At 46.7% G+C, this 25,584-nt stretch overlaps 1 protein-coding gene across 1 annotated transcript in view; it reads left to right on the forward strand.

Moving 5' to 3' along the window:
* ADGRA2 (adhesion G protein-coupled receptor A2) overlaps positions 1–25,584 on the forward strand; it is a 115,065-nt gene that overhangs the window by 26,189 nt on the left and 63,292 nt on the right. The window contains exon 2 of the mRNA XM_083713441.1: positions 13,984–14,055. Within this exon, the coding sequence (XP_083569567.1) occupies positions 13,984–14,055 (72 nt within the window). The remainder of the gene's footprint in view (positions 1–13,983; positions 14,056–25,584) is intronic.

Consider the following 25,584-nt stretch of genomic DNA (forward strand, 5'->3'; position numbering starts at 1 on the left):
TCCCTTTGCAACATTGGCCCAACCCAAACCGGACAAGTCCTGTGTAAATAAACATAACAAGAAGCTAGTCAATAACAGGAAACCAGCTAAGCAGAGCAGGCGGGAGACCCGTTTAGACAAGGCCCTGCAGCCCAGAAAATTTGTGTCCTGGGTCTGCTCTGTGATTCTGCCCTGCTGTTAATAGTAACAAGAAATTACTAGGGATGTTCATTACTAGCGGCTGAAATTAAGTAAAGAACGACTCCATGCTCATTTTCCAATCTTAAAACCGACACGTTTATGGTGTTTTTTTTTTAATTGTGGAACTGTACCAGCATATTAGTGTAAATTTATCCTACTTTACACAGCTTTGTCTGTTCTACACATTTTTGCAATGCATTTTTGCAATGCATTTTAATTTACACTTTGTCCTAGTATATTCATTTTTGTACACGTTACTTGGCTGGAAGACTGCACTGCAAAAATTCAGGGAACTGTGGATTTCAAAGGATTCCTGTGTTTCAGTTTCCCGATTGCTTCAGGGAATGCCAGTTAGGTCAGTTTGACTTTAGTTGCAAACTGAACTTAATTTCTTCCACGTCCTTAGAATTGACTAGTTTTGGGGAAGGGTCATGTGGGAAGAATAAGGAATTATCTCCTTGTCTTATCGTGCATTTTGCTTTAGCTCACACTAGGAGTCTGCCCAGGGGCGCCGACTTATAAAAAATATTGGGGGGGCCCATACCGGGGTCCTGCCCCGGGAAGTTTTCTAAATCTTAGATGAAAATTAGTGAGTTTTAAAGTTTTTTAAAAGTATTTTAGAGTCATATGATCAACATTAGAACCCCGAAAACTCGACTCTCTATAACTCCACACTCCGGGAAACTCGACAAGCCTGAAACACTTTTTGGCTTTGAAAAAAGAAACAAAACAAAAACACGCACGGTATTTTCGTAAAAAGCTAATTTAATATACAGTAACAATTATGCTTATAGACTATTACAGAGCAGTGAATATATAGCTCTGAAAAGACTGAAATGATATTTAAATAAATCCTAAACTATCATTAAAAGAATAAAACATAAAATATTGCTGTCGCACAGTAATAGCACTTTGATTAATAAGTGAAATAGCTAATTTAAGCTTACTTTGAATAAGGCTGAGGGTTCATTAAATAAATATAATATCTCAAAGTTAATGCTTTAATACAGTTAATAAAGTTAATACAGTATGCCTAATACTGTATGTAAATACTGTAATACTGTATGTAAATAACGGGCTTTAATTGGGTCTTACACCCTAAAAATATTTAAGTATTTGAAAATAACTAATACAGTACTATAGTAATATAGAAATACAGTACTAAACTAGTACTAATATTTCAAAACTGAAAATTTAACATTCTGTATGTATTTAATTCTCTATTTTATAAAGATTTTTAATATCTGACAGTGAGTTTGGAGTAGCCCAATGCAAAGATCCTGAGGATCCATGTGGATCCATGCTTTGTAACCACGTTTTTGCACCACTGTGACCCTAGGCAACAGTGGGTGCATGATTTTTTTGGTGCAAGATGTAGCCATGGACATGCTATGTGATCTGATGGTGAATTTGGGATGACCCAATGCAAAAATCCTGAGGATCCATGTGGATCCGTGCTTTGTAACCACGTTTTTGCACCACTGTGACCCTAGGCAACAGTGGGTGCGTGATTTTTTTGGTGCAAGATGTAGCCATGAACATGCTATGTGATCTGATGGTGAATTTGGGGTGACCCAATGCAAAGATCCTGAGGATCCATGTGGATCCATGCTTTGTAACCACGTTTTTGCACCACTGTGACCCTAGGCAACAGTGGGTGCGTGATTTTTTTGGTGCAAGATGTAGCCATGGACATGCTATGTGATCTGATGGTGAATTTGGGGTGACCCAATGCAAAAATCCTGAGGATCCATGTGGATCCGTGCTTTGTAACCACGTTTTTGCACCACTGTGACCCTAGGCAACAGTGGGTGCGTGATTTTTTTGGTGCAAGATGTAGCCATGAACATGCTATGTGATCTGATGGTGAATTTGGGGTGACCCAATGCAAAAATCCTGAGGATCCATGTGGATCCGTGCTTTGTCACCACGTTTTAAATGGGGAGGGAAGGAAAAACACAGAAGGGACAAGAAGCACAAGAGGGGTGTGCGGAGAAGCAGCTGGCTAAGAATGCAGGGGAGAAGTTTAAAGGGGTGGGGGGGAGGAAAGGAAGGCAAAAGTCCCCCCCCCCAAGCCAGCCCCCCCCTCTCTCTCCCACCTGCATCCCTAGAGCACGGAGAGGAGGAGGTGGTGGGCTGGAGCCTGCACGCAGTGTGACTAGGAAAGAATTAGAAGGAAGGACTCGATCCTTTCCTTAACCCTCTGCTTGCCAGGAGGGCAGGGGATTCCCTGCTCTTTGTTGAGTTTGAGCAAACGCAGCAATAGAAGCGGGTGGGCAGTAAGACCCTGAGGCAGAATGCAGGAAAGCAGCAGCTTCCGCCTTCCGCCCAACCGCCCGATCTTATTTTTGCCTGATTTTTGCCTATTTTTGCCCCTGCGCTCCGGCGAGTCAGCTCCAGGGACCATACATTCGCTCAATAACACGCACAGACATTTCCCCTTACTTTTTAGGAGAAAAAATCTGTGTGTTATAGAGCGAAATTTACGGTAATAATTTTCTTAAATTATTGGGGGGGCGGAGCCCCCCCAAACGAATTTTTGAGGGGGCTCGGGCCCCCTCAGGCCCCATGGAGTCGGCGCCTATGAGTCTGCCTGCCAGATGGGGACTTCTCCAGCTGCCATTCCTGGGGTCTGAACTGGTGATGACTAACCAAGAAAGGGATCTTGGGGCTCATGGTAGAGAGTGATAATAAAACATTGCCCCAATGTGGGGCAGCTGTGAAAATGTAGAATCCCATGCACTGAATTGATTGGAAATAGAACTGCCAGTATCTTGAATCTCTCAAGACTTATGGAAATCTCTGGTGTTAGCCACATTGGAATAATGGGTACAATTCTGGTTGGTTGTGGCTAGCGTTATTCTGCCCTTGTCACGCAGCACTGTTTCCTTTCTGCTGCAGTTTGTATTATGCCACAAACTGGATTATTCTTCTCACTATCTGCTGTGGTGAAATTACACAACTTACGTAATTTATGCAAATAGTTAAATGAATTACATTGTTCTGCCCTTTTCATTTCAATGAAAGGTACAAAGAATGGCAATTGGGTGTGGGGGGGGGACATAATCTATTAGGTATCATTTACGAACTGAAAGGAGCAACAACAGAGTATATACCTATCATTTTTTACTGGAGTGATTTCTGTTCAAATTGCGGGACAAATAAGAGAACACCAGCAATTTTTGCTCCCGTTTCTGTTTCTGTCAGAATTCTCCAACATCCTTAGTTGTGTCTTCCGAGTAAGGATACAGGATACTGGAATGGAGGAACGACTGACCTGTTGGAATCTTTGGTTGTAGCACCTGGATGGCAAACATTGTGGCTGAAAGTCATAGTTCTATAACTTAATCTTAGAAACTGAAGCTAAGCAGCAAATTTGACATGTCCGTGGAGACCCATGAATGAATTCGAACCTGTAGTGTCTTTTCCTGTGAAGTAGCTGGATATTGTGAACATAGGAAGCTGCCTTATAGACCTTTAACCCATCTAACTCAGTATTGTCCACTCAGCACTAGACCTTTGGGGTCTGGAAATGCAGTACCCTCTGCATACAAAGCCATGACGTTAGAAGCTTGGTAGATAAGGGGAAGAGCTTATCGGTAGAGGATTTTAAAAGTACACGCACACAATCACGTTCCTGACTCAGTGGAAACAGGAACTGAATGCGGCCCTCCAAGCCTTTCTATCTGGCCCTTGGAATTCCCCATAGTCCACACAGCTGCACTGCCTACTGGCCCTGCATTATACCCTCCTTTATGGTTTGCTTCTGGCTGAAATGTGCCCTTGAGCCCTGGCCATGCTTCTCGCTTACCTGGGTGGGGAGGGTAGAGCGAGCTGTGCATTATTAACTAGCCTACTGCGTGAAAGCAGGATTTGATTCATTCCTCTGCCCATGTTTGCAACTGGCCCTGCCCACCACTGGCATGTGGCCCCTAGAAGGGTGCGAGTGTGGCCCCTGGGCTGAAAGATGTTCCCCAGCTCTGGTCTAGAGCTACATCTGCCAGGCATCAGCCCAGAAACCATGCCTCTGCCTTCTTAAAAGGACTCCATTAAGGAAAGCCTTGCTTGGGGGAAGAAGGAGGAACCGTATCTTTGCACGCAGGAGGCTTGAAGCTCAATCCTCGCTCTTGACTCTCCGGTTCAAAGTCTCAGGCCCCAGGGCTGGGAAGGAACGCCTCCTCTGCTGCTTGCAAGAGCAAATGACCTCCACGGTCAGTAAAACTGCATAGAAGTTGCAAGCCAAGAGGGGACATAATAAGTGCATTCTGACCTCCCCTCCCCGACTCATTCTGCTCCCCCTCCTGTCCTGCCTGCAAGATAAGAGGATGGGTGGAGGGATCCGGGAAGGAAATGCTGGGTCTCCATCCTCTCTCGCTGCCTTGGACCTTTTTCAAGGCACAAGCAGGATCTGCCTCTGCGCTGACGCTTGGCAAACCCAACTTGGTGTTTTGTTTTGTTTAAATCTCCCCCCACCTCTTGCTTGCCCGCCCCCACCTCCGGCTCCATTTTGCGTTCCAAGTGAAATTGCATCTGATGTGTCTGAGTCTCTTTTGAAAGTGGGACTGCTGAGGCCCCTTAATTGTTTAGGCGCCTTGGAAAGAAAGTTTCCCCATTGCTGCTGTTATCTTTCAAGTCCATGTTTTTTTCATTAACATAGTTCCCCGTTTAAACAAATGAGCCAAAATCCTGCGTGCTTTCTCTCTCTTTCTCCCTCCCTCTCTCTGTGTGTGTTGTCATACAAACGGAGACCCCACAGGCAGTTGCTGGAAACGGATAGGCATAGGGTAGCTTTCCCAACCTGGTGCCCCTAAGGTGTTGCCAGACTCCAACTCCCATTAGCGCCAGTTGGTGTGGCCCCTGGTAGAGCAACAAGTCAGGGATGAGGGTTTTGTTTTGTTTCAGTGTGCAGTTTGACACAAAATCTGGAGTTTGGAGGAAAACTGGTGCTTTTGGACAGCTGATAATGTCCAGCTTGAAACATGGGAAGGAAACTAGGCATGTTAGGCGTGTTGTGTTTGCTAACTGTTTACATGACAGGGACAGCATGTACACAGATTGTAGCTTGCATAGCTCAGTTTGTAGAGCAAAAGAATCTCAATCTCAGGGTTATGCGTTTGAGCCCCTCGTTGGGTGAAAGGTTCCTACATTGCAGGGGGCTGGATTAGATGACAGCTGTGGTCTCTTCCAACTCTGCAATTCTATGAATCTATGAAAGGGACGCGGGTGGCGCTGTGGGTTAAACCACAGAGCCTAGGACTTGCAGATCAGAAGACCGGCAGTTCGGATCCCTGCAACAGGGTGAGCTCCCGTTGCTCGGTCCCTGCTCCTGCCAACCTAGCAGTTCGAAAGCACCTCAAAGTGCAAGTAGATAAATAGGTACTGCTCCAGAGAGAAGGTAAACGGCGTTTCCGTGAGCTGCTCTGGCGGCTTAGTCATGCTGGCCACATGACCAGGAAGCTGTACACCGGCTCCCTCGGCCAATAAAGCAAGATGAGCACTGCAACCCCAGAGTCTGTCACGACTGGACCTAATGGTCAGGGGTCCCTTTACCTTATGAAATTATATAAGGGTGGAATGTACTGCTTTAAACAAACTGCCATATAAACCACCTTATTTCGGGACGGAAGCTCCTCGTCCTCACCTTCATCTACAGACACATAACGCTTTTCCGTATCCTTCAATACCATCAAAGCCCTCCTTGGTTTTGTGGCTGCTACTTACTGAACTGAGAAAAATTCATAAATGAATTGTCAGTGTCAATGGATATTAGTTAGGCCTGTCTGCTATGGAGAAACCACCACCAGATACAGGGCGTAAGCTTAATGCAGGAGCAAAGTGTTGCTATGCTTAGCTCCCCCCTGGTTTTTCCGGTGTGGGGTGTCTGATGGGGAATTTGGTGCAGCTGGGAAAATCTGCTTTTTACAAACCTGCTGGGGGAGATGAATTTGTGGAGTCTCAGTGGAGTTCTTTCTCCCAGCCTTGCAACCCTTTTTAGCCAGTTGTCTTGCTTAACCTCCATGCAGGTCATAGAGCTGCCTGCCCTTACTGCGTTTAGCCCCTGCTATCTGCACCTCTAACCCTACTTGACTCTTTGGCCTCATAAACATTGCTGGGGTGGGTTTTGTTTACTGCCAAAGTCAATGCAGCTGATGGCACAAAAGCTATTAAGGTTCTGGTAACGGGTTGGCTGAGGCTTAATGCAAGGCAAAGGGGGCCTCCAGAATGCAGCTGTTTTCTGGTGGGGATTCAGTCACATACTGGCACATCCAGGCTGCACTATTACTGTTGATGGGGGGGGCATCTTCCCCCACCAGCTTCCCCCAAAGACCCGACTTTTTGTGACTAAGAAACTGATGGGGAAATGTGCTGGATTTTTTGGGTTAACACTTGTTTTGACGCTATGCTGTCTAACCTACCCGCAAACCAATCAGAATGAAAGTTCATTAAATAGCCGGTTTCCCTGCAAAGAATTCAGGATAGTGCTCAATGAAAAGTTTGTCTGGAAGCATCCCAATATGGTCTCCTGGCAACCTCTAACCACCACCTTCAGTATTTCATCCCATTCTCCAGCTGCAAGAATCCTTCCATTGGTCTGCACAAACAGCAAAAAAATGGCAATTGCATGGCTTATTTGACTCATCCTATTAACTGGATAGCTCAGCTGGTTAGAGCTTAGTGCTGATAACACCAAGGTTTCAGGTTCAATCCCCATATGGAATAGTTGCCTATTCTTGCATTTCAGGGGGTTGGGCTAGATGATCCTTAGGGTCCCTTCCAGCTCCACAATTCTGTGATACTATGAAACAGTGGAAGAAGGTTTGTGGGAAGCTGAGGGATATCCAAAGCTACATCGCTGATGAAGAATACAAGGGGGGGAAACGGTCTGAGCTTGAAGCTTTAGTGGGAATGAGAGGGTCAAGGGTATTCTTTCCAAGCCATAAAGATGCAGATTCCTTCTCTTGGACGCTGGCAGCAGATCAGTCAGGATGCTGATTTTTATCTCGGCTGCCTGGGTCCTTGCCTTTTTTGGGGAGGTGATCTGGATGTTATGGCAGAAACTTGGATCACCCAAAGTTATCTAAAAACCAGGCAAAGCTTTCACTTTCCACCTTGTGAATATGTCTTCCCATCTGTGTATGCAGCGGTACACCTGGTACATCTGTTCTCTCTGTTTTCACTGTAATGGCTGGATTGCTGAGCATTCATGGGGTGGGGTGGCTTTCAGATAGGGATGGGGAACCTCAGGCCCAGGGGCCAAATGCCTGGCCTCTGGGTCTCTGCACAAACCATGCCCCTCACCACCTTCCTTGGCTGAAAAGTGCCCTTGAACTCGGATCAAGACTTTTGCTTGCCTAGATGGAGGACGTGTGTGTGTGTGTGTGTGTGTGTGTGTGTGTGTGTGTAGAAAGTAGCCTACTGCACAAAGGGGAAATTTACATTCATGGTGTTAAGTTGTGGGTGAACATATCAGACGACACAGCGATTCTTCAAACAGCTCTTGTTTATTCACAGGCCAGAACAGAACTGAACTGAAGGGTTCAGCCAGCCTGCTTATATAGAACTCCACTAGAACGCAACAGTAACCACTTTCTGTAACTATCCAATCACTGAACGTCACTTTCAATCCCTTATTTGCATATGTGGACCTGAGTGAAAACTATCTACAGTATCCCCTGCTGGCCCAGGGTGAGAACTTCAGTACATAACACATGGCTCCACTCACTTTTGCCTCTGGCGCCACCCATTTCTGGCATGTTGCCTCCCCCACAAGTGGGTCACGCAGGAGGGAACCTGGTGTTCAGCCTGAAAAAGTTTCCCTACCCCTGCTTTAAGAGGGTGATATGGATGCACTAGTGATTTGTTTAGCTGTCCAAAGCTGACTGTAACTGAATAAGGTGGTTGCTCTATAACTCTTGCCGTTTTTAGCTGTGGCCCTCCTGATGTTCTTGGACTCCAGCTCCCATCGCCCGTGACCTTTGGCCACGCTGGCTGGACCTGAAGGGAACTGGAATTCAACAACAGCTGGAGGGCCACAGGTTCCCTGGACCTGTCAGAGTGGGTGCAAACCTGCTGGCCACACCCACCCCTTGCCAATGCATCTGCTTGCCACATACCTTGCTCAACAAGCATTCAATGCTGGTGCTAAAAGAACTGCGTTTGCACAGGGTTCTTTCAGTCCATTTGGGGACATTGGCCAATCCAGCGAAGGAGCCCTTGACAGGCGCCACCCCTTTCTTACTAATGCTGAATGCGCAGCTGCCAGGGGGCGTGGTCAGCATACACCCCCTCTTGTGTTCTTTGAATGCATGAGAAGGTTCATTTGCAGAGTGTCTTCCTTCATTACTCATTTTAGATCAGAAGTGTGCATACATTATGTTCCTGAAATGCCACTGTGTGCTCTAACACACTAAACTGTGGAAGATCTCTTCATTTGAATTTAAGGTGGTCAAGAAAGGCACCCGTGCAGTTCTGAAATTGTGGTTAGTAGTCATTTTGTAGCATTCTGGACTTTGGGAAGGAGTTCAGCCATGGAGCATTAGTTTTGCATGAAGAAGGTCCTAGGTTCAGACTCTGACTGCAGCTGGGAGAGAACCAGCCTGAAATACTGAGCTAGATTGACCAGTGGTCTGACTCAGTCAAAGGCATCTTCTGATAGCTTCCAAGGGAGCACCTGAAGGCAAGGGATTTGACAGTGAAATTTGCTGCCAAGGAGTGTGGTGGAGTTTCCTTCTTTGGAGGTCTTTAAGCAGAGGCTTGACAACCATATGTCAGGAGTGCTCTGTTGGTGTTGCCTGCTTGGCAGAGGGTTGGACTCGATGGCCCTTGTGGTCTCTTCCAACTCTATGATTCTATGATTGGCCCTTTTTATTCTGCTGGCTCAGGGAAAAGAGGATGGGAGGTAATTTGGCCTGGCTGGGGGGTGGGCACATTCCCTGGCCTGTGTTGGAATGACCCAACAAAGGAAGATGCTTTCACAGTCTGGCGATAGGCGTAACTACGCATGTGTCAGCGGCAAAGGAAGTACTTAGCATAACCAATAAGGGGGAAATAGAGGTCAGGCTTTCCTATTGTTCAGAGAGGAAATTCCATCTGCAGTTGCCAGACAGGACACCACCTATTGCCAGCTGCTCTGGGGCCATGCATAGTTTATATATTAAGATACATGCTGCAGGCACGTGAAGTTGAAGCTGGGCCAATCGCGACTGACGAGGGCTGGAACTTGGTTGGCAGAGCATGCAGAAGATCTTGGGTTTGATCCCTAGCATCTCCAGGTGGGGCTGGGAGAGACCCCTGTCTGAAAAACCTGGAGAGCCTCTGCTTGGTCACTGTAGACAGTATTGATCAAGATGGACAAAGTGTCTGGTTTGGTATAAGGCAGCTTCCTTATATCAGAAAAGAAATAGGCTCCCAGAGCAAAGGTTTTGTCTCAGGGGCAGGAAACCTTTTTTTTCCTGAGGTCCACATTCTTTTGTGGAAAGCCTCACAGGGGCCACCAATGGTCAGGGGCCAAAGGCAAAACTGGGCAGAGCACTGGATGTGACTTATGTACAATAGGTGGCATTCCAGCCACACAAAGAGGAAGAGGCTTCTACACTCTCATGCACACATCTCCCCATCTTCTTCCTAGGCAAGCTATAGAGGCATTTTGTCAGCTCATGTACACAGTTCAAGAACAGCTTAAGGAAGGGGTGGAGGAGGGCCAGTGATCTTTGCAATCTGGACAGGCTGGGGGGAGCTGGGAGGGTCAGAGAGAGAGAGGTATGGTGGGCCACATTTGGCCTTCAGGCCTCAGGATGCCTACTTCTGCTTTATACCTAGGAGGTGTTTTTTGGCACCCTCTTCCCGGAAGAAGTGTTTTGCTTCCAATTGCTGCTAGCAGAGTTTGTATTTAGTGACCCTTTATTACATGAGGTTGAAGTCCATAATCACCAATGTGGGGCCTTTAAAGAAATAAATATCATTTTTGTTTCCACACATACCCGAAAAACTGTTTACTTGAGTGCATCTTTAAAACGCACTGTGGCAGCCACCAGTATTACCTGTGTGTACCTTGTCAGATTTTTGCTTTAGCTGAGAGTAGGAAAGCCCTCGCCCTGAACCTTCCCGGTACAACCCAAAAGCCGGTTGATGGGAGCCAAGGTTGTTTCCTCTGGGATGACCCAAGGGGATGGCTTCTCTCTTTGCGCAGTGACACAGTGGCATCGCTGTGATGGCTGCCAAAGAGCCTATTGAGAAAGTCCCCTTGCTTAAAAGGGTGACGTCGAGAGTCTGAAGTGGCTTCTGACTGCAAGTTGTCTAAAGCTCAGGGGCTGCTTGATGGCCCTCGCTGGTGGATGGCAGTGTCTGTGAGGGCTAATTGCTCATTAAAAAAGCTTTTAATGAGCATCTGGGAGAATTGGTAGCTGCTCTTCCTTTCTCCCCCTCCTTTCAGCATGGCTGCCTTCCTACTCGTTGGGCCTGAGGCCAAAAGAAGGCCCTTTTTGTGGTAAGCTAAACTGTTTACTTTGGGACAAAGAGGTCTGAAAAGCCCTCAGCCCTGGCTGCTGCCAAAATGCTGAACTCGGACGGGGACACTTGACCTGCAAGCTTGTGAGATGAAGGAACTCTGCTGGACAGAGAGCAGATCTCAGCATTGTGGTTGAGCAGAGCGCTTTGGCATATGGCTGAATGTGTGGAGAACTAGCATTGAAGCACCCTGAGGACTAGCTGCCTGGAAATGCTTTTTACCTTTTTGTACCATACAATTAAAGTTAATGTTGTTAGCCCCTCTTGTATGAATTTTGAAGAACACCAGTGCTAGCAATGTGCGCTAACCAGATGTTAACAAGGCATTCCTCAATGGCAGAATAAGGAATAGTGATTTATACCAGGCGCAATTAGAAGGAAATCAGGAGTCTTCCCGCTTCACAAGGACAGTGGGAGAGTATACATGTAGCACATTGTGCTTTGGCTTTACCCCATCACAGTTTGCCACCACACGATTGGGGAAGCGCTGTAGCTCAGTGGTACAGTATCTACCTTGCATGTGGAAGGACCCAAGTTGCATCTCCAGGTAGGGCTGTGAGAGAGGCCCATGCCTAAAATCTTGGAGAACTGCTGAGCTAGATGAACCAATGCTTTGACTTGGTACAATGGACTTTCCCCTGCCCACCCCTGAACTAAGGTGCCGGCAGCAGTGCTATGGTAGAGAAGATGCTGGAAAGGTAGTGAAGGACTTTTAAGCAGACCTTGCGAATGCTCCTGTTGAGATCCTTCCTCTCTGATAATATAGAACCTTTGGTCATCCAGGGAAGCCGAATGGTGAGAGATCCAGGGCAGATGAAGGAAACTACTTCTTCACACATACATGAGGTTGTGATGGCTGCCAATTTGGATTAAGAGAAATTCATGCAGAAGGAAGGTATCAATGGGTGAGTCATGGTGGCTCTCTGTTACTTCCAAGCTCAGAGGGCAACAGCTGCAAGGGGGCTTTCCTTCTAATTATGCTAGCTTTTTAGTTGATTATCTTGTGTTTCTTCCAGCATCACTGAAAGAAACCGAGATCTTGATTTATATGTCCATTTATTTCAATGTAATTGGTTAATTAAAAGGGACGCAGGTGGCGCTGTGGGTTAAAGCCTCAGCACCTAGGACTTGCCGATCGAAAGGTCGGCGGTTCGAATCCCTGCAGCGGGGTGCGCTCCCGCTGCTCGGTCCCAGCGCCTGCCAACCTAGCAGTTCGAAAGCACCTCCGGGTGCAAGTAGATAAATAGGGACCGCTTACCAGCGGGAAGGTAAACGGTGTTTCCGTGTGCGGCTCTGGCTCGCCAGAGCAGCGATGTCACACTGGCCACGTGACCCGGAAGTGTCTCCGGACAGCGCTGGCCCCCGGCCTCTTAAGTGAGATGGGCGCACAACCCCAGAGTCTGTCAAGACTGGCCCGTACGGGCAGGGGTACCTTTACCTTTTACCTAATTGGTTAATTAATCAGTAAATGGGATAAAGGGCAGGCAAATTTTTACTATTTTAAATGATCACATTCTTTTATTTATAAAAGAATTGTGGTACATATTGCAATAATTTATATTAATATAGTAGCATATCCTTATCTAGCCAGTTAAATTCAACAAACAGAAGGTAATATTTTCCCAGCTGAAATGGTAATAGAAAGGATTTAAATGAATGAATAAATGAAACAACAATATATAGGATAAAGGAAATTCAGATTAGTAATATTAGCCACATATGCACAATAATAATGAGTAGGAACACCACTTAGCATAAATTTGGGGGGAAGATCAGAAAATTGTAACTTTTTTTACAGTTCTGAAACCTTTTTGTAATTCTAGGGTTCCAGAGACAGAAGAATTGGGAGGTGTTGATAGTTTTAAACCATTAGAAAATGTCTAACCTTCTGAGAGACAAATTGTTTTCAAAAATCCAACCTGAGAGTAAAACACAAATCCATCTCTGATCCATCTGTGCCTGTGAGCAGCCTGTTCCCGTCCTTTGCCGATGGATTTGCACCCCCCCCCCACCCTGCACTGCGATGCCCATCCAAGCCCCATTGAACTAACTGCATGAATCTTCTGGGCTGAATGGGCAAGCTCACCCTCATCTGGGACCACCATTTAGGTACAGATGCTAATGACAACCATTGGCTCGGGGACAAGACTATAAAAATACTTTGAACCTTGTATGCATTAGATGGCAACAGGCCACCCAGACATAGTTTGAATTCCTCAACTGCAACGTCTCTGTACTCCAATCTGTTTCCATTCCGCACTGCTTTACAAGTGTACATTATATTTTGAATGGAAACCATGAGCAATAAGCGTTCAAAACCACCGCCACCGCTACGATCATAAGCCTTCCCAGCAGATGTGTGTTGAATGCGGTAATGGATACAGGGGAAGTACTGGGTGGGATACATTAATATGTGCTGGGAGTGTGTAGTCCAGGCTTTGCCAAACTGGTGCCCACCAGCTGCTTTGGATTACAGGTTCCCATCAGATCCAAGTAGCATGACTGTGCTGCCTGGGGCTGATGGGAGTTGTAGTTCCCAATAGCTGGACAACACCAGCTTGTCAATGAAAGTCAACCAATCGATTTTATTGTGTATAGCAGGCGTAGGCAAACCCATCATCCCTGACCACTGGTCCTGTTAGCTAGGGATCATGGGAGTTGTAGTCCCAAAACATCTGGAGGGCCAAGTTTGCCTATGCCTGGTGTATAGCCAAAGGCCTTTACAGTGAACAGCAGGGGATGAGAGCAAGGCTTTCCTCTGAAATCACACAACATGACCTGTAAAAGTTGACAGCATAAAGATTTACAGCATAAAGTTTTAAAACCAGGAAGCACTGACATATCTAGACTGGAGCTTCTTAGTTATCAATGGCTGTTGGAGTCCATTAAAAAGACCGTTCAGTTTTAATAAGACACTTCTTCTTTGCTGGGCATTCACTGTTCAGTCTTATAGAGAAGTCTGTGTCTGTTGTTCCTAGTTCTGTGACTGCAAAATGTTGCTATGGATCACTCTTCTGCTGACGTGGAAGCAAACATCTGGAAGAGTACTTTGCAAATCAGCCTATGTATAACTGTTAAGAAGCTGGGTGGGGCATCTTCCTATAGACTGCTATGCCGTACATTTACCCTATAGCCTTTGTACCATTCCCTACTCTCCTGCCCCCCTTGCTAACTGGGGTGTGGCTAATGAATCCATCACTAAGGACCACACACCTAGTCCCCCCTTTAAGCCCTGGATGCTTGGTTAACGCAGGATGAATAACCCTCTCTCTCTCCCCTCCCTCCCTCTTTCCCCAGGATTTTGAGCAACAACAAGATAGCAACTCTGAAGAATGGCTCTTTTTTTGGACTTCGTGCTCTCGAGAAGCTGTAAGTGCCTTTCTGTGCCATTGTGTACTCTGGGCAGTACTGGGCCCTTAATGAAGGGCTGAGGAATTAGTGACCAAAATACAACAAAACTGAAGTCTGGGCTGTGTGTGTGTGTGTGTGTGTGTGTGTAGGAATTTTAATTACCACAGCAAGAACTAGAGTGACTAGAGAGAGAGAGAGAATGTGGAAGCTGTTACATTTTGGAATTCTTAGTAAAGCAAATGAAGGATGCATTTGAGGCCACAGCTTCAAAGATCTGTACTGCACAGTGAGTCTGAACTGTTGTTTATGTGGTTCCTTCCAAGTTGCTGGACTGTATCCCACAAAAGATTGTGGTGCAATAAATTAAATTGTGAGCCTTTTAGGTACCACAAAACTCTCTGCCCGCCCGCCCGCCCCTCTTATATCCTGGGTATCAACCTGGGAGTACCATGTGCTGAAAGTTCATTGTCCAAAAAACCCAGGGGTCAGCTGGACATGATGCTGAGCCGTTGTGTAGATGGCAGATTCCCAGTGATGGGAGTGCATGGTTTGGGGTGAATTGCAGCTTATTTTGGCATGCAAACACCAGCCCTTTATTCAGGCTGCTTGTGCCCTCTGTGGAATTCTTCCTACTGGACCAACCTCTACCGCTTCAGAGAACAACTTTGAACATAGAATTGTAGAGTTGGAAAGGAGAGCCGAGGGTCTTCTAGTCCAACCCACTGCAATGCAGGAATCTCAACTAAAGCATCCGTGACAGATAGCCATTCAACCTCTGCTTAAAAACCTCTAAGAAAGGAGAGTCCATCGCCTCTCATGGGAGACTGTTCCATGCTTTTACTGTCAGAAAGTTTGCCCTGATGTTTAGTTACAATTTCCTTTCCTGTTTGGACAGCAGCTAAGATAAGAACCCAATCTAAATCACCCCCCCCCCCTCAAAAAGCAACTGGACCCCTTTGTGAGAGTCTTCTGTTGATGCAATAATAGGCCTTTACAGTGGCACCTCAGGTTACATATGCTTCATGTTACATACGCTTCAGGTTACAGACTCCGCTAACCCAGAAATAGTGCTTCAGGTTAAGAACTTTACCTCAGGATGAGAACAAAAATCGTGCTCCGGCGGCGCGGCGGCAGCAGGAGGCCCCATTAGCTAAAGTGGTGCTTCAGGTTAAGAACAGTTTCAGGTTAAGAACAGACCAGAGAACGAATTAAGTACTTAACCCGAAGTACCACTGTATTGGTAGATTAATACTGGACCATTCACACACAATTCCATTTTACTAGTTATTCTGTACCGCTTCCCCATTGATGTTGCAATAATCCTGTCTGGAGGTGGGGACTATTGCACTACAGAGCAATGAAAATGGAACAACAACAACAACAAAAATGTTTGAGGTGTGAAGAGTTGCAGGGGTTCATTAGGAAGTTACGGGACACGCATTGGGCCCGTTACGGGACAAAGCAGTGGGCCCGCTCCAAAACTTTGTTGCAAACACAAATGGTATTGAAAGCAGGGTTGTGTGTAACTTCCTCAATACCATATTGATCACAGATCATCGTGAGTGCATGATAAACAGGATGTTTGGAGGGGCCCACTGCTGAGCCTCCTGGGGGAAAACACACACAAGCATGTTGCAGGTGTTTTCCTACTCTAGCAGAGGTAATGGCAGCTGTGGGAGGGAGTGGTAGACCAGGGGAATGGCATGCAGCAAAGGGGTTAATCTCCCCTCCCCCAGCATCGGTGCTCTGATCCAACACCTCCTCACCCACTTAGAGGCAGTTGTTTAAAACTTTTTTAAGAACCAGGGAGATCTGCACATGGATCTACCACATCTGCTTCGACTCAGAGATGAGCAGAATTAATCCAGAGTGAAGTAGACTGGGGCAGGCTGTGCTCTGAAAGAGATCAGCCTTGGTCTTCTGGCAAAGGGGAAGCAAGAGGAGACCAATCTGTGGGGCCCAGTCTGAAAAGCAACATTGTCCCCTCCAACAAAGTCAGCTTTCTTATCTCCTAATGAAAGGCATCTCTATGGCTCAAGGCTTTCATAAGGAGAGATTTATGTGTTCGTGTCCCCAAATCATATGGATTTCATTGGTAGGAAGGTATGTCAGGGGATGGGGGGTAGAATATACTGAGGAGTTTTTGTTCCTAGACACTGAGCATAAGCAAACCTCTTGTGTACCACCAGCAAATTTGCGACTGTGGCTTGATATATTATTGAACGAGATTTTGAAAAGGCAGCTTTTCATGGACTGGGCTGAAGCGTGCAAACGAAGTAGAGAGAGATCGGAACTGGTGCAGTTCCAATAGTGCACAGTCTGCTTAAGGAAAATCCAGCCCTGCCCCCGCCCTAGGAGAAACCCTGCTGCAGATCTGTGTTAAGACCCCTGCCGGGTAGGCATATATAACCCTGCCTAATAAACCTGTTACCGTATTTTTTACTCTATAGGACACACCAGACGATAGGACGCACCTAGTTTGGGGGGGAGGAAACAAGAAAAAAAAATTCTGAATCCCAGAAGCCAGAACAGCAAGAGGGATCTGGTTTCTGGGATAGCCGCTGGGATAGCTGGTCTAGCTTTGTGCGAAGCCTCCGCAGGGCACGGGGAGCCTTCAACCCCATGCACAGTGCAAGTTCCCGCTGCGCTCCAAAGGCTTCAGGTGGCTATCCCTGAAGCCTTTGGAGTGCAGCGGAACCTCGCGCTGCGCTCAAAAGGCTTCAGCGAAAGCAACGCGTAGCCTCCGGAGCGCAGAGGGAGCGCTCCCTCTGCACTTTGGAGGCTTCGCGTTGCTTTTGCTGAAGCCAAGGAGCCTGCATTCGCTCCATAGGATGCACAAACTTTCCCCCTTAATTTTTGGAGGGGAAAAAGTGCGTCCTATAGAGCGAAAAATACGGTATATATTTGTGCCTTTATAGAGCCTGTATGGTGTAGTCAAGTTTCAGGGAGATAGGGCTGAGAGGGAAAAGATAGGCTTGCTGCAGATTAGTCATAGTGGTATTTACACTTTTAAAAATAAATAGATGAATTGATAAATAAACCCAGAACAAAACAGTGTAAATGTGGCACATATGAGACATCTGCAACAGAGACACTTGCTGTTCTGAAAGTACGGTGTGCTGATAAAGAGCACTGGTCTTCAACGGGTGGGTCAGGAGTGGACCTGCTAGTGCAGGCATAGGCAAACTCGGCCCTCCAGATGTTTTGGGACTACAACTCCCATCATCCCTAGCTAACAGGACCAGTGGTCAGGGATGATGGGAACTGTAGTCTCAAAACATCTGGAGGGCCGAGTTTGCCTATGCCTGTGCTAGTGGGTCACTCAATGCCTGATCCAAGGTGTGTCACAACACGAGTTCTGCCACCATGCCAAGGTATGGCAAAAGGCTAAGAAAACGGGTTGCCAAATGTATCTTTGAGTTAAAAGTAGGTCCTGGGTCCGAAAGAGTTGAAGACACTTGATTTAGCATGTTGAATTTTAGACGGGGAGTCCTGTGCTCAGCCATCAGGTCAAGCAACGATTATTGGGTGACCCTGAGCCTGTTGACACTCACAGTCTCAGAATATTATTCTACCTTGTTGTGAGGATTGTTGTGAGAAATCAAGGCACAGGAGGGAGACGTACAGAGCCCTGAGTACCAGGAAGGAAGGAAGGAAGGAAGGAAGGAAGGAAGGAAGGAAGGAAGGAAAGAAAGAAAGAAAGAAAGAAAGAAAGAAAGAAAGAAAGAAAGAAAGAAAGAAATATAATAAATACATTTGGAAAGAGAAGGGGGGCAAAATGGTTTCCCAGCTACTGTTGAAGGGGACATGCTTGCATCACTCAGGCTGCAAAGGCCTGGATTTATTTGATGCTGCTTCTTTAATGCCTGTTTGTTTCGTTCTCCTCCCCCCACCCCACTCTTAATTTTTTTTAAAAAAAATTGTAGTTGTGGGTCGTCCCCACCCCTTGATCCTGGCACAAAGCTCTCATTAATGGCAAGGGATTACTGCTCCCCCAAGGGTGAGGCGGCAGCTGGAGGAAATAGCTGGAGAGCTGGTCTTCAAGAGAGCCCTGCCTGTCTTGGGGCTTCCAAAGCGATAATTTTAGCAAATGGACACTCATGACACTTTCAGGAGAAAGAGAGATTCCGCCCCCCCCAAACACCATTTCCTCTCTCCCCAGCTTAGAGCTTGCTAGGCAACCCTTGAACTTGACTCCTGAGCGTGTTCTTTTAAAACCTGGTTTCCTCCTCCCACTTTTTGACTGCCAACCTGGAAAACTGTGTCTAATTGGGTTGGACCCCGGGGTGCTGAAAATCTCTTTAAAGTCTCATTGTTCTGGGAGCCCTGAACAAACAGCCAGGCCTGATCCCAGCCTGCTCGAGACGGCATTAACCCCGCGGTCACCTCTGGAATGTTCAAATTACGCTGGGAGACCGGAGCTGTCAGTCAAGGGATGCTTTGGCTGCCCCACTGCCCTCTTCGCTCTGGATTGCGGCTTGTGCATGCCAGAAGCAGCGCTCTGTGTAGCTCAGTGGGGGGGGGGTGAGAAGGAGGGGTGAAGAAAAGGATTGCGCGAGATCAGCGATGTCGTCGTATCCTTGTAGGATTGTGTGGCAACTGCAGAGAGAAAAGTAGGCACTGGTTCATTGGGGAAAGGAGATGTATGCAGGTATGGGTGAGATCTAATTCAGTTTACATTTAAAGGCAGGCCTACTTCTAATTGGCACTTTCTGAAACAATACGTGGACCAAAACACAGTCATCTTTTGAAAATGTGCACTTTTCCGAATTTTGCAATGCAGTTCTCAAAACATCAAACGTGTACACAAAAATGCCAGGGCAAAATGTGCATAAAAATGCACATCTGCTCATGATAATTGCTCACAAAAATGCATGCTATTAAGGTGAACTGCGTAGAGAAATGTTGGGTTACAGACTCCGCTAACCCAGAAATAGTGCTTCAGGTTAAGAACTTTGCTTCAGGATGAGAACAGAAATCATGTTCCGGTGGCATGGCAGCAGCAGGAGGCCCCATTAGCTAAAGTGGTGCTTCAGGTTAAGAACAGTTTCAGGTTAAGAACGGCCCTCAGGAACGAATTAGGTACTTAACCCGAGGTACCGCTGTATTAGAAGAAATTCACACTAGAATGCTGATGAATTTTCCTGCAGACTTAAAAAATATAAAATGAAACATTTCAAACTGACATGGGAAATGTGAAGGTTTGAACTCAAGACTGGAAAATGAGAAACTGTAATTGATAAATTTGGGCATCCCTAGTCACATGGCTTAATATCTTTTGGCTGCCCTCAGCAACATTCAAGAACAAACATCTTAAAGCCTTAAAAAAAAAAAAAGCCATCATGTGTTGTTAATGAAAGCGCACATCTCTCTGTGTGTATTAAATTAGTTTGATAATTAACTATATTAAATCTATTAGTTGTGTATTTAATTATATATAATATAATTATATGCAATAATTATATATGCAATAATATTAAGTATATTGCAAACACTTTAATTTACAGTATAGAAATGTAATTCAGTGCATGGCCAGTGGGTTCTGAGTCGAAGTATTCTTGCGGCCCACTTGGCACAAGAAGTTGGAGCGTCCCGAGTTAGAATTTCTCAGGAGGAGCACTGAATTTGCAGCAGGCCAAGGGGGACGAACAAATCACCACAACAAATGCTGGAGTTAGTACTGTACCTGTGGAGTTGATCCATGCTCCATCTTATCTTATTTTGTGGCGCTAGTTTCCATCTCTGAGGCCTGACGATGTGGACAGGACACTTGTAGGTTCACCCCACTCCATGCCCTCTCGGCCTTTTCCCATCGTGACTTTATTTGAGTAAGCCGGTGAGAGGGGTGTTGATGGGGTAGCAGTTGGCTTCAGTGGATGTCCCTGAGCTCCACTGTTACAAGAGAGAGAAATGCACTTGTTGACAATTCTCCCTTATCTGCGATGTATTTGTGGCTCCAGTTTTTTGTTTTGGTAAAAGCACAGATATAAATGGCCTAGAATCAGCTTTCATTTTTACTACCGGTGAGGGCTGTGGTGTGTGAATGAGAAGGGAGAGAGAGAGAGAGAGAGAGAGAGAGAGAGAGAGGGAACTGGGAAAGAGTTCCTTCTTTGTGGCTTACTCATTCACATCTTGGCTTCACTGCTGATGGCACCAGCAAGGAGGGTCAATTAGTGCCAATTGAGATGATGGCCTTTGTGTCGCAGACACTTCTAACTAGGCTGCACCCTGCTGCTTTGCTCCGCTCGGGCTTGACAAGCAACCAGCGGATGGGAACGAAACATCCCGTCACTGTGAACCTGAGCTGCGCTTGAACCCCTGACCTAAGAGAGAGGAGGACTCCCCCTTTGTGAGCCGACTCCTGCCTTATGCGCTCCCCATGACACTTCGCGCTGGACCGCTGAAAGCTAATCATGCTGTGACACCCCCGCTCCTTTCCCCTCCTTCTGCTAGAGACTTTGCCCCGTTCTTCTCCCAAGTATCAGACTGGGGCTTGGAATTTGCAACGTTTTCACTTTTGCAGTTGACCCTTCAGGCTAAATCATTGGCCAGAATTTCAAAAGGACCTAATGATAACCAGAGTTACAATTTCCCACCATTCTTTGATAACAGAGGAGGTGAAGGCTGAAAGGGAGTCTGCACAGCTCAGTATTAAAGGATGGAGAATCTTATTTACTTCCTCGTTATTTTATGGATAACAGGCCGGTATTGTGGTTTTTTTTAAGGAATCAAAGCAATGGACCAAAACGGAAAAGATGCACTCTCTCTCTTTTTGAGTGGACATGAGCACAAGGCACATTGGGGCCTGATGTTAGGCTCCGTATAACAAAAAAGAGGAACAATCCCATGAGAAGTAGCAATGGCCCCCATCTTAGATGGCTTTAAAGAGGGATTAGACAATTTAGTGAAGGAGAATAAGGCTATCAATGACTGGTACTAGTCATCATGATGATATACTATGTCCAGGATCAGAGCCTTTGGATACCAACTACTGGGGAACATGGCTGGGAGAGTCTGTTGTGCTTGTGTCCTGTTTGTGGGCTTCCCATTTGCATCTGGTCGGCTCCTGTGACAACAGAGGGCTGGATTCGATCGACCTTTGGGCTGATCCAGCAGGGCTCTTCTTACGTCCTTATGATGTTTGAGATGTGTGGCTCATTTAACATATGGAACGAGTTGGCTCATGCTCTCTGTCTCTGCTCCCAATGTAAGAGAAACTGCTTTACGCCATTGGTCTTGTGCACAAACTATTTCTGGTGCTCCTCCGACCCAGAAGTGGGCAGCCATGCAGTGCAGCGCCAGTAAGACCAGCGGGTGGCAGGGGTTGCCGCGGGCCAGATAAATGAGTCCCTCGGGCCTTATCCGGCCTGCGTCCCTTAGTTTGGGGACCCCTGGCCTAGCTGAAGACAGATGTCTCCTTTCAATGTTAGTCTCCAGGCTTCCAGCTCTTATTGCTTCTGCTGTTACAATGTCAACAGTTCAATGGAGCGAGTACAGTCATGAGATCAAATATTGCTTTTGGCTCAATTTTAGGATATTAAACTTGTTCTCCCCCCCTCCACTCTACACCCCCATCGTTTCAAGGCGATAAAATCAAAAGAAACACAAAGGAGAGGGCAGAAGGACAAGAAATATCTTCATTCAGCTTTGCTCTGTAGCTTCCAAGCTTCATTTATAGACACTAATCCCTGAGGATTAGGTCTTTATGACAACTAAGCAAAGGAGGCAGTGAAGGCAGAACGCTGATCCCTGTGGCTCTGCCATCACTATTCCCTTTGCTTAGTCTCCGCAAAGCTCTAATGTTGTCACTTCTCTTCAGATTTATTAGGGTTATCCCTCTATGCTTATGTCCCTGCTCAAGCACTGCTGGATCAAAAAGATCTCGGACCTACAGATTTCCATCAAGGCTGTGCCACAGTTTCCAGTCCAGAAGGATAACGCTCTTAGCCACAATATTGTCTTCTCTATCTAGCAGTGCACTTTAGCTGGAGCAGTGGTGGTGGTGAGAGACATATGGGGTTGTATGCAGAGTAGAACTAAGTTAAAAGTCCACTGGTGAAATGTTTAGCACCAGAGGAATGGTGTTGCGCAAGGAGGTTGCTGGTAGATTCATTGCACAATAGATTGTGCAATCTGTTGCACAATGCACTCCTGCTAGTGCAGCTGTCACGTTTGCACGATGCTGAACCTCAACCGGCAGCTCTTGCACTAGTAGGCAGAAAATGTTGAATGCAGCCCCTGGGATGCGGCCAGGGCAGGTTAAATTCTGGCAAGATCAAAACAAGGACCCAGATTTCCCTTTTGTGCCTTTGCTTGTGTTAGGTTCCTGTAGGCAGCAGACTGGCCACTGTCAAAAACAGGATGCTGGGCAGAGCAGATAATGCATTCCATTTATGGATTCATAGAATTAGAGCATATGAAGAGATGTTGGAGGTAATCTACTCAACCCTCTGTTCAATGCAGGGTTGACCACAGCAGCCTTGCTTCAATACCTGCTGCAAAGAGCACCCTCTCACCTCTCAAGACAATCTGCTCCACTGTCAAACAACCATTCCAATTCGGAAGTTTTCAGCTAAAGTTTGGCTGAAATCTCCTTCCCTTCAATGCAGTTTCTACCTGCTGGTTCTAGTTCTGCCCTCTAGAGCTACCATGTGACAGCCCTTTGGATATATGTGGACAGTTATCATGCCTCCTTCGGTTCTTCTGTCCCCCTGTCTAAACCTACCCAGGTCTTTTGAGCATTCCTCACAGTGACTGGTTTCTAGACCCCTTCCCACCCTCCTCTAGACAGGCACCAGTTTGTCAATGTACGTTTTAAAACATGGCACCTAAAACTGGATAGAGCACTCCAGGTGCTTAGAATGAGATGCCGTACTCCAGATGACCAGAACTGAAAGCAGAATTGGGTGAACTATTCCTTGGAACCTAGACAGCATCTTAAAAAGTAGAGACATCACCTTGCCAACAAAGGTCCGTATAATAAAAGCTATGGTTTTCCCAGTAGTGATGTATGGAAGTGAGAGCTGGACCATAAAGAAGGCAGATCGCCGAAGAATTGATGCTTTTGAATTATGGTGCTGGAGGAGACTCTTGAGAGTCCCATGGACTGCAAGAAGAACAAACCGATCCATTCTTAAGGAAATCAGCCCTGAGTGCTCACTGGAAGGACAGATAGTGAAGCTGAGGCTCCAATACTTTGGCCACCTCATGAGAAGAGAAGACTCCCTGGAAAAGACCCTGATGTTGGGAAAGATGGAGGGCACAAGGAGAAGGGGACGACAGAGGACGAGATGGTTGGATAGTGTCTTCGAAGCTACAAACATGAGTCTGACCAAACTGCGGGAGGCAGTGGAAGACAGAAGTGCCTGGCGTGCTCTGGTCCATGGGGTCACGAAGAGTCGGACACGACTAAACGACTAAACAACAACCAAAACAACATTCCTTGGAAAACTCTTCTTTAGGCACCTCTTCCTCTCCAAGCATGATTCTAGTCCCAGCGGTACTATGCACTGAATATACTATCACATCACTTAAAACAGTCATGACTTCCTCCAAGAACACTGGGAAGTGTTGCTTATTAAGGGTGCTGAGATCTTTTAGGATAGCCTGTTTGTTCATCTTACAAAACCTCAATTCTCAGAGTGGTTTAACAATTAATCCCTCTTCCTAGGGAACTATGGGAATTGTAGCTCTGTGAGGAGACATGGGACAACCTAACAACTCTCAGCACCCTAAAGAAAGTATAGTTCCCAGATTCTTTGGAGGGGAGCCATGACCGTTTGTGGTAGGATTCTGCTTTAAATGTGTAGTGCAGATGGGACCTCTCTTTGCCCTGGGGTAGTGAGCTGATGGCTTTGTGTAGCTTTCCAAAACTAAGTGAATTTGGATCCAAGTGAAATGTTATATATTTCGGTGTGTCTGCAACAGAGACTGTGTGTGTGAGAGAGAGAGAGGGGGGGGGGAGGGGGCACCCTGGAGAAAACAAACTGGCTCACTCATTTCAGGAACCTGACAGAGTCCATCAAGGCAAGCTGTTTTCTCCCTAGGGCTTTTCAGTGCAAACATCCCATGGTGTTTGGCCACCTGCTGCTATGGCAGAGAATAGAAGTAAAAAGCACACAGTTGAAAATGCCAAAGTCAACACGTCCTTTGGGTCGGGATGAAGTGGAGGCTTGGCGCCGTGCAGTCCCTTGTTTCTTTGGCTCAGCCCTTTGCAGTGGCTTGAAGGCTCTTTTACCATATGGGATGCAGAAGAATTTCCCCTCTGTGTGCCGAGTGTGCAGCTGGCAAAAAGCTGAATGGAGCTGGCCTTCCTGTGTGTGTGGCATGGCAGCTAATTGGTACGTTTTGCTTTCCAGAAAGAAAGGAGGAGGGAGGGGGGGAAATGGGTTTGGATGTTTAGGTCCACCTGGAGTAATTTCAGAGCAGATGACAGTGCCAAGCTAAAGCTGTTTAAAGCATAAAGCAGTAAGCTTGAGCTTAAAATAAGATGCAGATAGGAACAGAGGTGTTTTTCTCCCGCTGGAAAAGATGAGTCTTGCATGATTCTGTATCTGTACTTTAGCAACTAGTTAAGGCAGGGATGGGGAACCTCATGTCTAGTGGGCAATTGTGTCCTTCCAGGCCTCTCTATCTGCCCTGGGACCTTTCCTAGACCTGCCCCCCCATGGCTTTCTCCTTTGAGCCATCTTTGAGTGCTTTTGCCTGGCAGGATGTGTCCTCTTGGTTGTCTGACTAGGGAGGCAAGTGTGTGTGTGTGTGTGTGCATGTAAAGAGTTTTGCATGGCCTGTAGCCTACTGCACAAGGTAAGAGTGACGCCTGTTGCACAGCCCATTTTAACAGTAACCCTGCCCACAACTGGCATGTGGCCCTGGCAGGTTGCCTATGAAGGAATGTGGCCCTTGAGCAAGGCAGGGTTGGTGAGGGTGGTGGCCTGAGTTGAGTCTTGGCAGCCAAGCAGAGAGGTACCATGAAGTGGTTGGATGCGGAGTAACGGTGGGAAGAACCAGCTGGGGAACCCCCAAGGGAAGAAGCCTCAGAGCCCAGGGAGTGATGGTGGGATGATGATGATGATGAGCATACAGAGGAAGAGGAGAGAGAAGATTGGGAAGGGGAAGTATCTGTGGGGAGAGTCTGTGGCAGAGAGAAGTCCAGAATCAGAGACAGAAGCTGAAGCAGGAGAGGAAGGAGGCCAGGAGGCAGAGATGGATCAGGCTTGTGAAAAGTCGTGGGTGTCTCCCCCTCCTTCCCTGCTGCAACAGGCTCCCCCTCCCTGGTCTCCCATAACTAGGAGAGGTGTGAAAATGGTGAAGGAGAAGTTATCTTCACGCAGGCGCAGTCTCTAATTGCTTGGGGGGAAATCCTGGAGAGGAAGGGACTTTAGCACCTGTGGGACGGTGGGTACTTTCAGTCTAAGGAACTGCTTCATGGGACAAGACCAGCTGGAGATGAGTTGCTGTGCTCATTAGGTCTGACACTGCTGTGCAGATCCTGTTTAACTTCACGTACTTGGTGTGATTTATTGCTGGCTCGCTGCTGCTAAGAGT

This window comes from Podarcis gaigeae (genome assembly GCF_964106915.1).
Source record: "Podarcis gaigeae genome assembly, chromosome: 15".
NCBI classification, from domain to species: domain Eukaryota; kingdom Metazoa; phylum Chordata; class Lepidosauria; order Squamata; family Lacertidae; genus Podarcis; species Podarcis gaigeae.